This window comes from Sciurus vulgaris, assembly GCF_902686455.1.
Source record: "Sciurus vulgaris genome assembly, chromosome: 10".
Lineage (NCBI taxonomy): Eukaryota > Metazoa > Chordata > Mammalia > Rodentia > Sciuridae > Sciurus > Sciurus vulgaris.
Genome location: NC_136470.1, coordinates 116,585,523 through 116,599,370, shown reverse-complemented (window position 1 = coordinate 116,599,370; position 13,848 = coordinate 116,585,523). Strand labels below are relative to the sequence as shown.

The 13,848-nt window shown below is 38.3% G+C and overlaps 1 protein-coding gene across 13 annotated transcripts in view; it reads right to left on the bottom strand.

Annotated features, from left to right (window-relative positions):
• DOCK3 (dedicator of cytokinesis 3) overlaps nucleotides 1-13,848 on the bottom strand; it is a 726,815-nt gene that overhangs the window by 106,072 nt on the left and 606,895 nt on the right. For all 13 annotated transcript variants that reach the window (XR_013757339.1, XM_079101030.1, XM_079101031.1 and 10 more), the window contains 4 exons: nucleotides 10,638-10,762; nucleotides 8,990-9,152; nucleotides 8,399-8,505; nucleotides 7,662-7,833 (listed from right to left, as the gene is read on the bottom strand). Coding sequence is in view for 12 of the 13 variants with exons in the window: in XM_079101030.1 (XP_078957156.1) it covers nucleotides 7,662-7,833; nucleotides 8,399-8,505; nucleotides 8,990-9,152; nucleotides 10,638-10,762 (567 nt within the window). In the remaining variant the exon portion in view is untranslated. The remainder of the gene's footprint in view (nucleotides 1-7,661; nucleotides 7,834-8,398; nucleotides 8,506-8,989; nucleotides 9,153-10,637; nucleotides 10,763-13,848) is intronic.

The following is a 13,848-nucleotide window of genomic DNA, read 5'->3' as shown; positions in this document are numbered from 1 at the left end:
TAAACTTCAATTGTGATTGTCATTAAATAGGTATTTTATTGTGGAAACATGAACCCACTGTCTGCAAATCTTTATTGGAGAAGCTCATCCCAATGGAATTACAAGGGATCTCCTCTGGAAATTGGTCAGTTAAAGAAGTTTTGTTTTAATACAGTTTTTGTGTAATCTCACAGTTGGCAAAATGGCTGAGCCTGCTGATATCCAACCCCTGCTGATATCGAACCCATGGCCCATTGTGGCAGGAGAATTAACATCCAAGATCAGTTTGCTCTAGACCAAGTATCACCCCATGATTGATGAGTTGGATATTCAGCACACCTTTCCCATGCATTGCTGAGAGTGAAACTGTAGACTCAGGGTAGAGGATGAGCCAAGTAAAAGGGTAGGAAGAGAAGAGGCAAAATCCAGAAGCCCAAAAGCTACACTTTGGGGACAGTGACCTCTTACTGGCTCACTGGATCTTTTAGCCCTTTAGAATATCAGCACAAGGAAACTTGTCTTTGAAGAATTTTTTATAGACATGCAGTAGGCATTGCTGAGAGAACAGGGCAGTCTATTTTGCAAGGTATGCTATGGACACCTGGAATAAGGTTATTATTACTCTTTCAGTGGTAACAGTTACTCTTATAATTGTTTTTCTCATTCTCTCAGAGGCTTTTGGTAGGTGCTGATGGAGAAACAGATCTCAGTTTTAACTAGGGGCAATCAGGCCCCATCAGCAGGCTAAATAGAAAAGCATTCCATCTGAACCTTTCACCCCAGACAGGATACACTCTGAGGAACCACCCCCACTTCCCATCATGGCTCAAAAACACCCCAGAGGAGGTTATTTCAGGCCCAAAAGTTGAATCCATTATTTCCAAGCCCTTTTCTTTATGAAAGAAATATTGAGCAAGTCCTCTGTAGTTTGGTGAAGCTCTCATATTAATGAAACAGATATATTCTTATAGTCACTCTGTATACAATTAAATGTATACAAAAGAACCAGAATATAGAAACTTTTTGTGCTATGCTTCTCCACTCTACTCAACATTATGTTTTAAAATTTCATCCACCTTAATATAGCTGCAGTTTATTCTTTTTCACAGCTGTATAGGATTCTGTGATATACCCTATATCATTATTTCTTCCCATGTTGCAATCAATGTGCATTTAGATCATTTCACCATAATTATAGATACTGCTGCTACTTATTTCCTGATGCACATGTGAGAATTTCTATATTGCATATACATAGGAGTAGAATTGCTGTGTTGTTGGATCATGTGCATATTAAACTTTGATAATGCCAAATTATTTTCCATAGTGAAAGAATAAGGTATATTCCTGTTAACAGTTCATGAGTGTTCCTTTTGTTCTACATACTGATCTATACTAGGCATTGTGCAACTTTAAATTTTTTCTTTTCACTGAATGTGATTTTAACATGTATTTCTGATTTCTAAAATGTTTCAATAAATTTTATAGAACTAGTTAGTAATATATATTTCCTCTTCTGTGAAATGCCCAAAGGGATTAGGCTTTTTATTGATTTATGAGAGTTCTTTATATATTCTAGATACTAATTCTTTGTCAATTAGACATCTTGCAAATATCCAGTATTTATCTACCTCTCTTGTTTTTTGTGAAGTATTTTTTTAATTAAAAATCATAAATTTATATAGGGCAAAGTTGTTTGATTCATTCTGTTATTTTTTCCCTTCCCCCACCCCTCCCACCCCTCTTTTCCCTCTATACAGTCCTTCCTTCTTCCATTCTTACCACCCTCCTTATCCCTAACCCTAAACCTAACCGTAACCCTAACGCTAAACCCTCCTACCCCCCATTATTTGTCCTCATCTGCTTATTAGTGAGATCATTCGTCCTTTAGTTTTTTGAGATTGGCTTATCTCACTTAGCATGATATTCTCCAATTTCATCCACTTGCCTGCAAATGCCATAATTTTATTATTCTTCATGGTGGAATAATATTCCATTGTATATATATATGCCACAGTTTCTTTATTCATACATCAGCTGAAAGGCATCTAGGTTGATTCCACAATCTGGCTATGGTGAATTGAGCAGCAATGAATATTGATGTGGCTGTATCTCTGTAGTATGCTGATTTTAAGTCCTTTGGGTATAGGCCAAGGAGTGGGATAGCTGGGTCAAGTGGTGGTTCCATTCCAAGCTTTCTGAGGAATCTCCATACTGCTTTCCAGAGTGGCTGCACTAATTTGCAACCCCACCAGCAATGTATGAGTGTACCTTTTTCCCCACATCCTCGCCAACACCTATTGTTGCTTGTGTTCTTGATAATCGCCAGTCTAATTGGGGTGAGATGGAATCTTAGGGTAGTTTTGATTTGCATTTCTCTTATTACTAAAGATGTTGAACATTTTTTCATATATCTGTTGATTGCTTGTACATCTTCTGTGAAGTGTCTGTTCATTGCCTTAGCCCATTTGTTGATTGGATTATTTGTACTATTGGTGTAGAGTTTTTTGAGTTCTTTATAGATTCTGGAAAATAGCACTCTATCTGAAGTATGAGTGGCAAAGATATTCTCCCACTCTGTAGGCTCTCTCTTCACATTACTGATAGTTTCCCTTGCTGAGAGAAAGCTTTTTAGTTTGAATCTAACCCAGTTGTTGATTCTTGCTTTTATTTCTTATACTATGGGAGTCCTGTTAAGGAAGTCTGATCCTAAGCCAACAAGGTGAAGATTTGGACCTAATTTTTTCTTCTAGAAGATGCAGGGTCTCTGGTCTGATTCCGAGGTCCTTGATCCATTTTGAGTTGAGTTTTGTGCAGGTGAGAGATAGGGGTTTAATTTCATTCTGTTGCATATGGTTTTCCAGTTTTCCCAGCACCATTTATTGAAGAGGCTATCTTTTCTCCATTGCATATTTTTGGCACCTTTGTCTAGTATGAGAAAATTGTATTTATTTGGGTTTGTGTCCATGTCCTCTATTCTGTACCATTGATCTACCTGTCTATTTTGGTACCAATACCATGCCATTTTTGTTACTATTGCTTTGTAATAGAGTTGAAGATCTGGTAATGCGATACCCCCTGTTTCACTCTTTCTACTGAGGATTGCTTTAGCTATTCTGGGATTCTGGGTTTTTATTCTTCCAGATGAATTTCATAATTGCTTGCTCTATTTCTGTAAGGTACATCATTGGGATTTTAATTGGAATTGCATTGAATCTGTATAGCACTTTAGGTAGTATGGCCATTTTGACAATATTAATTCTGCCTATCCAAGAACATGGGAGATCTTTCCATCTTCTAAGGTTTTCTTTAATTTCTTTGTTTAGTGTTCTGTAGTTCTCACTGTAGAGGTCTTTCACCTCTTTTGTGAGATTGATTCCAAGTATTTTATTTTTTTTGATGCTATTGTCAGTGGGGTAGTTTTCCTAATTTCTCTTTCTGAAGATTCATCACTTACGTATAAAAATGCATTGGATTTATGAACATTGATCTTGTAACCTGCTACTTTACTGAATTCACTTATGAGTTCTAAGAGTTTTCTGGTGGAATTTCCAGGTTCCTCTAAATATATAATCATGTCATCAGCGAACAGGGATAGTTTGAGTTCTTCTTTTCCAATTCATATCCCTTTAATTTCTTTGGTTTATCTAATTGCTCTGGCTAGAGTTTCAAGGACGATGTTGAATAGAAATGGTGAAAGAGGGCATCCCTGTCTTGTTCCAGTTTTTAGGGGGAATGCTTTCAGTTTTTCACCATTTAGAATGATATTAGCCATGGGCTTAGCATAAATGGCCTTTACAATGTTAAGGAATGTTCCCACTACCCCAATTTTCTCTAGTGTTTTGAGCATGAAGGGATGCTGTATTTTATCGAATGCTTTTTCTGCATTGATTGAAATAATCATGTGATTCTTGACTTTAAGTCTGTTGATATGGTGAATGACATTTATTGATTTCTGGATGTTGAACTAACATTGCATCCCTGGGATGAAACCCACTTGATCATGGTGCACTATCTTTTTAATATATTTTTGTATGTGATTTGCTAAAATTTTGTTGAGAATTTTTGCATCGATGTTCATTAAGGATATTGGTCTGAAATTTTGTTTCCTCCATGTGTCTCTGTCTGGTTTAGGTGTCAGGGTAATATTGGCTTCATAGAATGAGTTTGGGAGGGTTCCCTCCTCTTCTATTTCATGGAATACTTTGAGGAATATTGGAATGAGCTCTACTTTAAAGGTTTTGTAGAACTCGGCTGAGAACCCATCTGGTCCTGGACTTTTCTTTGTTGGTAGGCTTTCGATGACCTGTTCTATTTCATTGCTTGAAATTGATTTATTTAAGTTGTGTATGTCCTCCTGGTTCAGTTTAGGGAATTCATATGTGTCTAGAAACTTGTTGATGTCTTCGAGGTTTTCTGTTTTGTTGGAGTATACATTTTCAAAATAGCTCTAATTATGTTTTGTATTTCACTTGTGTCTGTTGTGATATTTCCTTGTTCATTCCGAATTTTAGTAATTTGAGTTTTCTCCCTCTTTCTCTTTGTTAGCGTGGCTAAGGGTTTATCAATTTTGTTTATTTTTTCAAAGAACCAACTATTTATTTTGTTAATTTTTCCGATTGTTTCTTTTGTTTCAATTTTGTTGATTTCGGCTCTGATTTTAACTATTTCCTGTCTTCTACTACTTTGGGTATTGTTCTGCTCTTCTTTTTCTAGGGCTTTGAGCTGTAGTGTTAAGTTGTTTATTTGTTGATTTCTACTTCTTTTGTTGAATGTGCCCCATGAAATAAATCTTCCTCTAAGTACTGATTTCATAGTGTCCCAGAGATTTTGATATGATGTGTCTTTGTTCTCATTTACTTCTAAGAATTTTTTTATTTCCCTCCTGATGTCTTCTGTTATTCCTTCATCATATAATAGTGTATTATTTAATCTCCAGGTATTGGAGAAGTTTCTGTTTTTTATTCTGTCATTTATTGCTAATTTCAATCCATTATGATCTGATAGAGTACAAGGTAGTATCTCTATCTTCTTGTATTTGCTAACAGTAGACTTTGTGGCATAAAACATGGTCTATTTTAGAGAAGGATCCATGTGCTGCTGAGAAGAAAGTGTATTCGTTCTTTGTTGGATGGTATATTCTATATGTCCATTAAGTCTAAATTGTTGATTGTGTTATTAGATCTATGGTTTCTTTATTCAATTTTTGTTTGGAAGATCTATCCAGTGGTGAGAGAGGTGTGTTAAAATCGCCTAGTATTATTGTGTTGTGGTCTATTTGATTTCTAGAATTGAGAAGGATTTGTTTGACGTACATGGATGAACCTATGTTCGGGCATAGATATTTATGATTGTTATGTTTTGCTGATTTATGCTTCCCTTAAGCAGTATGTAATGTCCTTCTTTATCCCTTCTGACTAGTTTTGGCTTGACGTCCAAATTATCTGAAATGAGGATGGATACTCCAGCTTTTTTGCTGTGTCCATGTGCATGGTATGTTTTTTCCCATCCTTTCCCCTTTAATCTATGGGTATCTCTTTCTATGAGATGGGTCTCTTGCAGGCAGCACATTGTTGGATTTTTCTTTTAAACCTATCTGCCAGTCTATGTCTTTGATTGATGAGTTCAGGCCATTAACATTCAGGGTTATTATTGTGATATGATTTGTATTCCCAGTCATTTGACTCATTTTTGTTTTTTGACATGATTTGGTTTCTCCTTTATTGGGCTATTCCTTTAGGCTAGTTCCTCCCGTTGCTGATTTGCATCGTTGTTTTTCATCTCTTCCTCATGGAATATTTTGCTGAGAATGTTCTGCAATGCCAGCTTTCTTTTTGTAAATTCCTTTAGCTTTTGTTTATCATGGAAGGATTTTATTTCATCGTCAAATCTGAAAGTAATTTTTGCTGGGTATAAGATTCTTGGTTGACATCCATTTTCTTTTAGTGCTTGGTAAATGTTCCACGCCCTTCTAGCTTTTAGGGTCTGGATTGAAAAATCTGCTGATATTCTTATTGGTTTCCCCCTGAATGTAATTTGATTCTTTTCTCTCGCAGCCTTTAAAATTCTGTCTTCTTTTGTTGTTAGGTATTTTCATAATAATGTGCCTTGGTGTGGGTCTGTTGTAATTTTGTATATTTGGAGTCCTATAAGCCTCTTGTACTTGGTTTTCCTATTCATTCTTCAGATTTGGAAAATTTTCTGATATTATTTCATTGAATAGGTCGTTCATTCCTTTGGTTTGTTTCTCTAAGCCTTCCTCAACCCCAATAATTCTTAAATTGGCCTTTTCATGATATCCCATAATTCTTGTAGATTCTGTTCATGATTTCTTACCATCTTTTCTGTTTGGTCAACTTTGTTTTCAAGATTAAATATTTTGTCTTCAATGTCTGAGGTTGTCTTCCAGGTGTTCTATTCTATTGGTTATGCTTTCTATGGAGTTTTTAACTTGGTTTATTGTTTCCTTCATTTCAAGGATTTCTGTTTGTTTTTTATTTTCAGTATCTCTAACTCTTTGTTGAAATGATCTCTTGCTTCCCATATCTGCTCTTTTAACTGTTGATTGGTGCGATCATTTAATGCCTGCATTTTCTCTTTCATCTCCTCCTTTAATGCCTGCATTTGCTCTTTCATGTCCTCGTTTGCTTCCCTGATTGTTTTAATTATGTAAATTCTGAACTCCCTTTCTGACATTTCTTCTGCTGTGCTGTCATTGGGTTTTATTGATATAGTATCTAGGTTTGTTTGGGACATTTTCTTCCCTTGTTTTCTCATATTGGTCAAATGTCAGTGGGACTCTGAGATATTGCAGATTTCCTCTATTGGCTTATAGTGTCCCTGAAGATTTCCAGTGTATCACCTCCCAGCCTTCAGTAGCCTGAAGTCTTGGAGTAACTTGATAATGCAGTGCTTCCGAAGAAAGCTGCCCCTAGCCTGCTACTGGTTCCAGGGGTTGGACCTGGCTCTGTGCGGAAAGGCTCTCACTGGGCGGTGTGCTCTGAGAAGCTGGCTGTGAAAGATGCCTGCCGCCGGAGAGAGCTGGGCTGCTTGGGGAAGTCTCTGGCTGTCCTGTCCTGGTCCCTGAGGCTGCCTGTGGGCCGGAGCTCACCGCTGGCGGGACTTGGAGCTGGTTCTGTGCAGAAAGGCTCTCACTGGGTGGCCTGCTCTGAGAAGCTGGCCGTGTGGGTGGAGCCCACCGCTGGAGTGAGCAGGGCTACCTGGGGAAGACTCTAGTTGCCCTGCCCTTCTCTGATAAGCCGCCCCTATCCAGGCCTGCTGGCCCTATCCAGGCCTGCTGCCCAAGCCGAGCTTCACCCAGTGGGGGAGACTCACCCCGTGGCTCTATTTTATTCCGAGTCTCTCAATGCCTCCACTTCTTCAATCCTGGGTTCTGGAGTGACTGGAGATGCAGTCACCCTGTAGTCCGCCATCTTGGATTGTCCCCCACAATAGCTCTTTAATGTTAAGGTCAAAGCCAAGATCTATCTGTGCACCCTGTATGTACACTCTGTGTGACTAACACCATGGAAATCTCATAGGCTGCTCTTGCTGAGTGAAAAGAAGTTCCTTATTCTGGTATGAAGAAGTAATAACTTTAATCTTCCTTAACATGCACTAGCAATGTGGAACCAACAACTGAGGACAGTGGAAAGTACCACCTTGAAGGCAGCATTACCTACCATTCTGGGTGAGTTTGGTAGAAGAGAGTTGTGTGGAAATGAAGAAAGACTCTTTGGTGCTCCGCTGGAAGATGAGGCTCGAGGGGATATTAGGGCAACCATTGTAGTCTTCCTTGCAGCAGGGCAGGCCCAGGTACAAAGCATGGTTGTTAAATGTGCTATTCTCATCACACTGTAGATGAAAAGTAGAGAACAGAGAATGTTTTCTGAGTCATGCCATGTGCAAAAATCAGGTCCCAGGGTATTTCTGAGTTGATATTTGCTCTTATCTTCTTAAGGCTATAGCTTGAGTCTCAGGTCCTTTTGGAAGACTGCTTTCTGTTCAGAAACTTCCCAGAACATTTCATGTGCCTTTTAAATAGAAAATGGTTGGGCATGTGGCCTCCACTTGTTGCGGAAACAAACTTGGTGGCATTTAAACTGTGAGAGCAGAACCATGATCTAGCAGGACTCAGAACTTACTAGCCCAGACAATAATGGCATAGAGGAATCAATAATAAATTTTCATCCAATGAAGTGGGAGACAGGAAACAAAAGGCCTTGTTGGCATTAGTTGTGGGAGAAAGGCCAGTGCACTTAGAAAACAAAAGCCTGCCCACAGCTGTTCTGTTTTCACCTACCAAAGCGCTACTCTGAATCCTCTGATTTGCCCAATAAAAGCCACCTAACTGAGAACCATGTGTAAGAGTGGCCACGGGAGGTGAAGAGTAGGGATGAAAGACAGCCAGGCCTCATACCTTGTACACATAAAGCTCATGAATATCATCTGAGAGGGTGGTGCCATCGTCACGCATCAGGGGTGAGAATGCAAAGCCGAAGAGTTTCTTTTCCCCTTTGTCCTTTGCTGCAACCAGAGGCAAGTGTTAGTTATTTTTACTTTTCACTTTGCTTTTTTAATATAAATTCCTCTTGTGTTTGTCATCTACAGTCTTTTGCACCTTCTTTCATTAACTAGATAGCAACCTGACTATAGAAACAATGAGAAATATGCTAGAATAAGCTACCATTTATACCCCAAGTATACAGGCTACCTAGATACACACAGAAGCCGAATTGCTGATCTTGATGACCTAGGTGTTCTTTGAGAAGTAGTTTAATAGGTACAAAGGAAACATCCAAAGGAGAATGATGCTAGATATTTCAGACACTAGGAAGACCCATAGTTTTGAATGATTGCTTTTATACTCCAAAGAACACCCTCTAATGACATCTGAACGCTGAGTATTCACTTATTCCTAAGTCCCCCAATAAGAATTCTCCTATTTTCATTCTATAGAGGACAGTTATATTCATATCCTCAAGGGGATGTGGAGGGAGATCTCACTCACTGGAACAATGTCTGAATTCAAAGCGCAGATGGGAGCCCCGGAATCTGTCAATGGGGATAGGCAATTTAATAATTTCTCCCCAGCGAGGACTGTTACTGTGATAGAGGACAAAGGAGTGATAGGAACTTCTGTTTGGCTCTCCTGAACCCAAGCTGATGCAATCCTGTAAGAGAGAAGCAAAATAAAGTGTTATCTTCTCAAAGGGAGCTTCTGGATTCTGTGTGTCATCAGGACACTTTTTCTTCTGTGAAAGTCTTACTTTCACATCAGGCTAAATCTATGAGACGAGACTGTACTTGACCTAAATTTAATACTTTTGGAAAAACTGTGTAGGTGGTATAAACAATCAGTAGTCACAGTGCTCCTTGTTTTCTTGGGGCAGAAGTTACCACATACACACTGCTTGGCAAATTGGAGGGAAACTAGGTAGTGCATTAGGTAGACTCTTCATCCTCAATGAGAAAGGAAAGAGTAAATTCCATGAGAGAAGTCAACTATACACAGCATTGTACAATATCATGAAGAAATACTAAATTATAAAGTTGAAAGAGCTTGCTTTCTTGATTTTCTTTAGCCTAGTGTTGGACTGGCATTTTAGATCACCCTTGCTGACCTTCCTTGGATATAAACAAGGCAGGCCAGATTTAACTTGACCCCAGTTCCCAAATGTTGTCATGAAGATACATTCCCAAGAGTGCCTGTGCCTTTGTCCTGGAGGACAGGAAGCATTGGGCAACATGATCAGGAGCATCTCCCTGATCACACAGGAGTGGTATGACTACTGATGGCTTTGCTACTCTTGACGCTTTCCATGTAAACCATGGACATGCCAAGGTCTTCTACTTGTTTTTTAAAATGATACACAAATCACTGTTTCCATCCCTATTTCAACATTCTCCTTTATTTCTTGCTTGCTTTGGAAGATGATATAAACTAGTTTTACCCTTTTCCTCTGTCAAATGGGAATGATCCTTACTGCTCTGCATGTCTTATGGGGCTGTTGCCAATACACAGAAGTGAGACTTGTGAAAGACTGATTTTCCTTCTATCAAATGCACTGCCTTGTTACTCACAAGGGACTTAACCATGATATGACTAAGGGAAAAACTGACAACATAAATAGCACACCAGGTCTCTGTTTTCAATGAAGAGTGGCAGAGGATCCTTGAACTACATGGGCTGAAAATAATGTTCCAGGATTGAGTTCTTCATTTCACAACTTGGTACAGCTGGTGAGTGTCTAAGATTTACCCATGACCAAAATGCAAATATAATTTTCTGAGTTAGTTTAAGGAATAAAAAGGCAAAATGGAAACTAATAACTGTTACCAAGTAGGCAGGTATGCTAGGCAGAATGGCAGAAGAGGTAACATGTAGGACAGAACTAGAGGAGTAGTACAAATTGCAACAGGAGGGATTCAGGTCAGATACTAGGAAAAATTTCTGCCAAGGCTATCCAACATTGGAAGTCATTATCAAAGCACACTATAGGGTTTCCTTGAAGAAAGAGAAAGGGAGAGAAGAATGTATATGGGGCAATTTGAGTTCAATCATGCCCAAAGTAAATGGACCTCTGGAAAGACCATAAAAACACACTGGAATTATTACATCCGCCTCCATTCTGAATGACTGACTGGGAAAGCCTTACCTTCAGTATTTCTCCATCTGCATAAAGCACATACATGGTCACTTCAATATTCTTTTGTACACTCTTTCCCCCTCTTTCAAAATCCCCCTTCTCCAAGGTTAGGTACAGGTCATTGCGGATATCACCTGTGGGGAAAGAAATGCCATGTCCTTATGACCACAGAATTTACACTGCCCCATTTACATGGAGAAATGGGCTAGCATTTGGAACCTGAGGGGCTTGGGTGGGTGCTCAGGGCATTTCAAGCTTGGTTAATAACAATGAACATTCTGATATCAATATCAGTGCAGCACTTAGGAAGGTTAGTTGTGTGTTCTCTAAGTCTGAATCCTAAAGATAACCCTGGTTTATCCAGGGTAGAGAAACTTCTCTTAGATTGTAGTGCCAAGACTGTGCATTCTCTCTCCCCTCCAAGAGAATTTAATCTAAAACCCCCTAAGAGGGAAGATTTTAGACTCAGCAGGAATAACATTTATTTTAATTATATGTCTTATTTACTACAATTTTTTTTCTTTCATAGATTTTTTTACAATTCCCAAACTTTCTGAGTCCAAGTAGAGTATACACCCACTGTTCCTTTCTTCTGGAGGCTTTGCTCCAAACTTCCCTGCTGGAATGCCCAGTCAAAGTCACTGGATGACCTGTCAGTTTTTGTTTTGTTTTGTTTTGTTTTCAAATGCTCTGGGAGCAGATCACTCTCCAAAAGCACAGATGTGAAGGCAATGGGGCAGCAATCTGTTACTCAAGACTGGGCAGGAGAAACTCAAACTATTAGGTTCAGAATGAACCAAGTCACCTCTGCCTTGTTAGGAGGGTGAACTGAAAGGAGACTATGTTGCTTATTCAAGTATAAGAAGAGCTTATTTAGGCTTCTCTAAGTTTCTAAATCTATAACATGGCCAGTTTTATTCACATAATTTTAAAGAAAGGCTTTTAACTTTCTAAAAAATATAGTAATGCTGCAGGAAAAAAAATCTTCAGAGGAAGAAAATAGAAGAGGAAAACAGGTAAGAACAAAGTGAAGATGTATTAGCTGCCTACAGAAACCATCTGGGAAGTAACAGAAAGTTTACTTGCAAAGCAAACCATTTCAGAAGACAGACATTCTTTCTACTTCAGTTCTTAGAAAAATTGCCACATTGAGCTATGTTTATTACCTATAATCACAATGACAGAAATGGGTTTGGTTTTGGTTAGCAAGTGAGCTTTCTGTTTTGGTCAGAGATAGATGACAATGTCTTTTCTGATCAAATCTCAAATTGTAGAAGCATCTGAATATCTCTCATTAATGAAACTGGAATAGAACAAGACTGGCACATATGCAATACTTTATTTTTAGGTCTTCATGACCAGTCCTTCCAGTCTTCAGGTCACCTTTCTATTCTAGGAGTGCAATCTTGTAATCACAATTATTTGGATGCACAATTAAGGTTCTCAAAGTATTTTGGTTTAAGTAACTAATTATTCTCTGGGAGCCCTGAGAACTTTCTCTAATGTGTGAAAGCCCTTCTGTTTTCCAAACAAGCAACTCTGAGGCTACCCAAAAGGAAGAGGAAAATCTATTCTAAAAATCATGCCCAAATGTAACTGTTGCATATGTGGGACATAAGAGGGTGTCCATCTTTGAAGTCTGCTCAGATTTCCCTCCTGGAATGGGTAGAGCCTGTTTTGAATTTGGATGAATTTGAAATCTAAATCTGCTTCCTGTAGGCATCCCTTCTCATGATGTCCTAGCCTATTGTTAATAGGACTCAGTTGTGCAGGTGGAGTTAGTTGGGAAGGCATGTAGAAAGAGAACAGAAACTCAAATTTACCAGTTTGCTATTATTAGGACACAAGATGGATAAAATCAGTTCTGAAAGTACTGAAACTCCTGAAAGTTCAAACTTAACTGGAAACTTGACTCTGGTCTATTGTATAGGTCAAATCAGATTTAGTTACACGTGGAATTTTTAACAAAACAGTCATCTTCTGATAAAGCCGTTTAGTTTCACATTAGCTTTCATATGAAACTTAATTATTCAATTTCTAGAATGATCTAGCATTCAGTGAATAGTCTAGAGAATCTTAATGTCTAAAGGATAAGTGTTTGGCTTAAAATATTAGCCTTGTTTGCATTCTCAGGAAGTTTTTCCTCAAGATAACCTATGTGGTTTTAAAAAGTATATTACCTAAAGGTTATTGGCAATATTTTTCTAGTTTGTACAATGGCTTTTGACTTTTATGGTTCTATACAAAGGTTAACCATGTTACAATGAACACATCCCTGAAATAAAATATTTTCAAACTTTTCTTAGCAACATATGACACAATACTAAAATAAAACTGGGCATTGTCTTGAAGATTATTAATCACAGAATTTGATCTGTGTTGATCATGTAGAATGAACTCATAGTTTCTGAACAGGACCTTTTAAGCCAAAATACCAGTTTCAAAATGGAAGGACTGAGTGAGATAGTCCTACAGTTTTCATTCTTTTTTTTAAAAAAATAAAATGCCTTTGGTGATTTTATACTGAGAAAAAAATTTAATACAAGTAACTCCCTGAGTTACAGACTAAAGAAGCTTGATTTCATCAGGCCTTTGACTGTTCTTTTTTTGTGGAACAGACCTACCTAGATGAGGGCTGTTCTTAGAATAGATATTACTCTCCCTTATGGGTTGCAATTTTGCAAATTATGGTTTCAATGAAAAGTATGCATTTTGTGGAAAGTTAATATTGCTGCAGGTGGGGGAAGCTTCTTGTTAAAAGCTCTCTGGGATCTTTTAAATTGAGTTCTTCACTAATTTTCCTGGAACCAGAACACCTAGAAAGCACAAGTGAAAAGCCCCAGGTCTGCCTTACAAACACCTTTCCAGGACTCCCCTGCTCTTCCATGGTCCTTATTGCATGTTACATGTTTATAAAATCTACCAGTGCAATCATGCATTTGGGTTAAGATATTGTTATCAGGAGGTTTCTCTATAAACTTTAGCACCATTGCCAGGAAATATTACCATGAGAGGGATGAGGGCAGGCACACTACAATGAAGATGGGAAACATAAGACCTGAGCAGTGGTTTTGGAAATTAGTTTGCAGACTGGCTACCTGGCTGGCTGTATTTGAATCACCTGGGGACCTTATTAAAAATCTACCCCTTGAAATTATAGTGTACGTTGAGGGGAATGTGGTATGTTTAAAAGCACAATGTGATTCTGATACTCTCCATG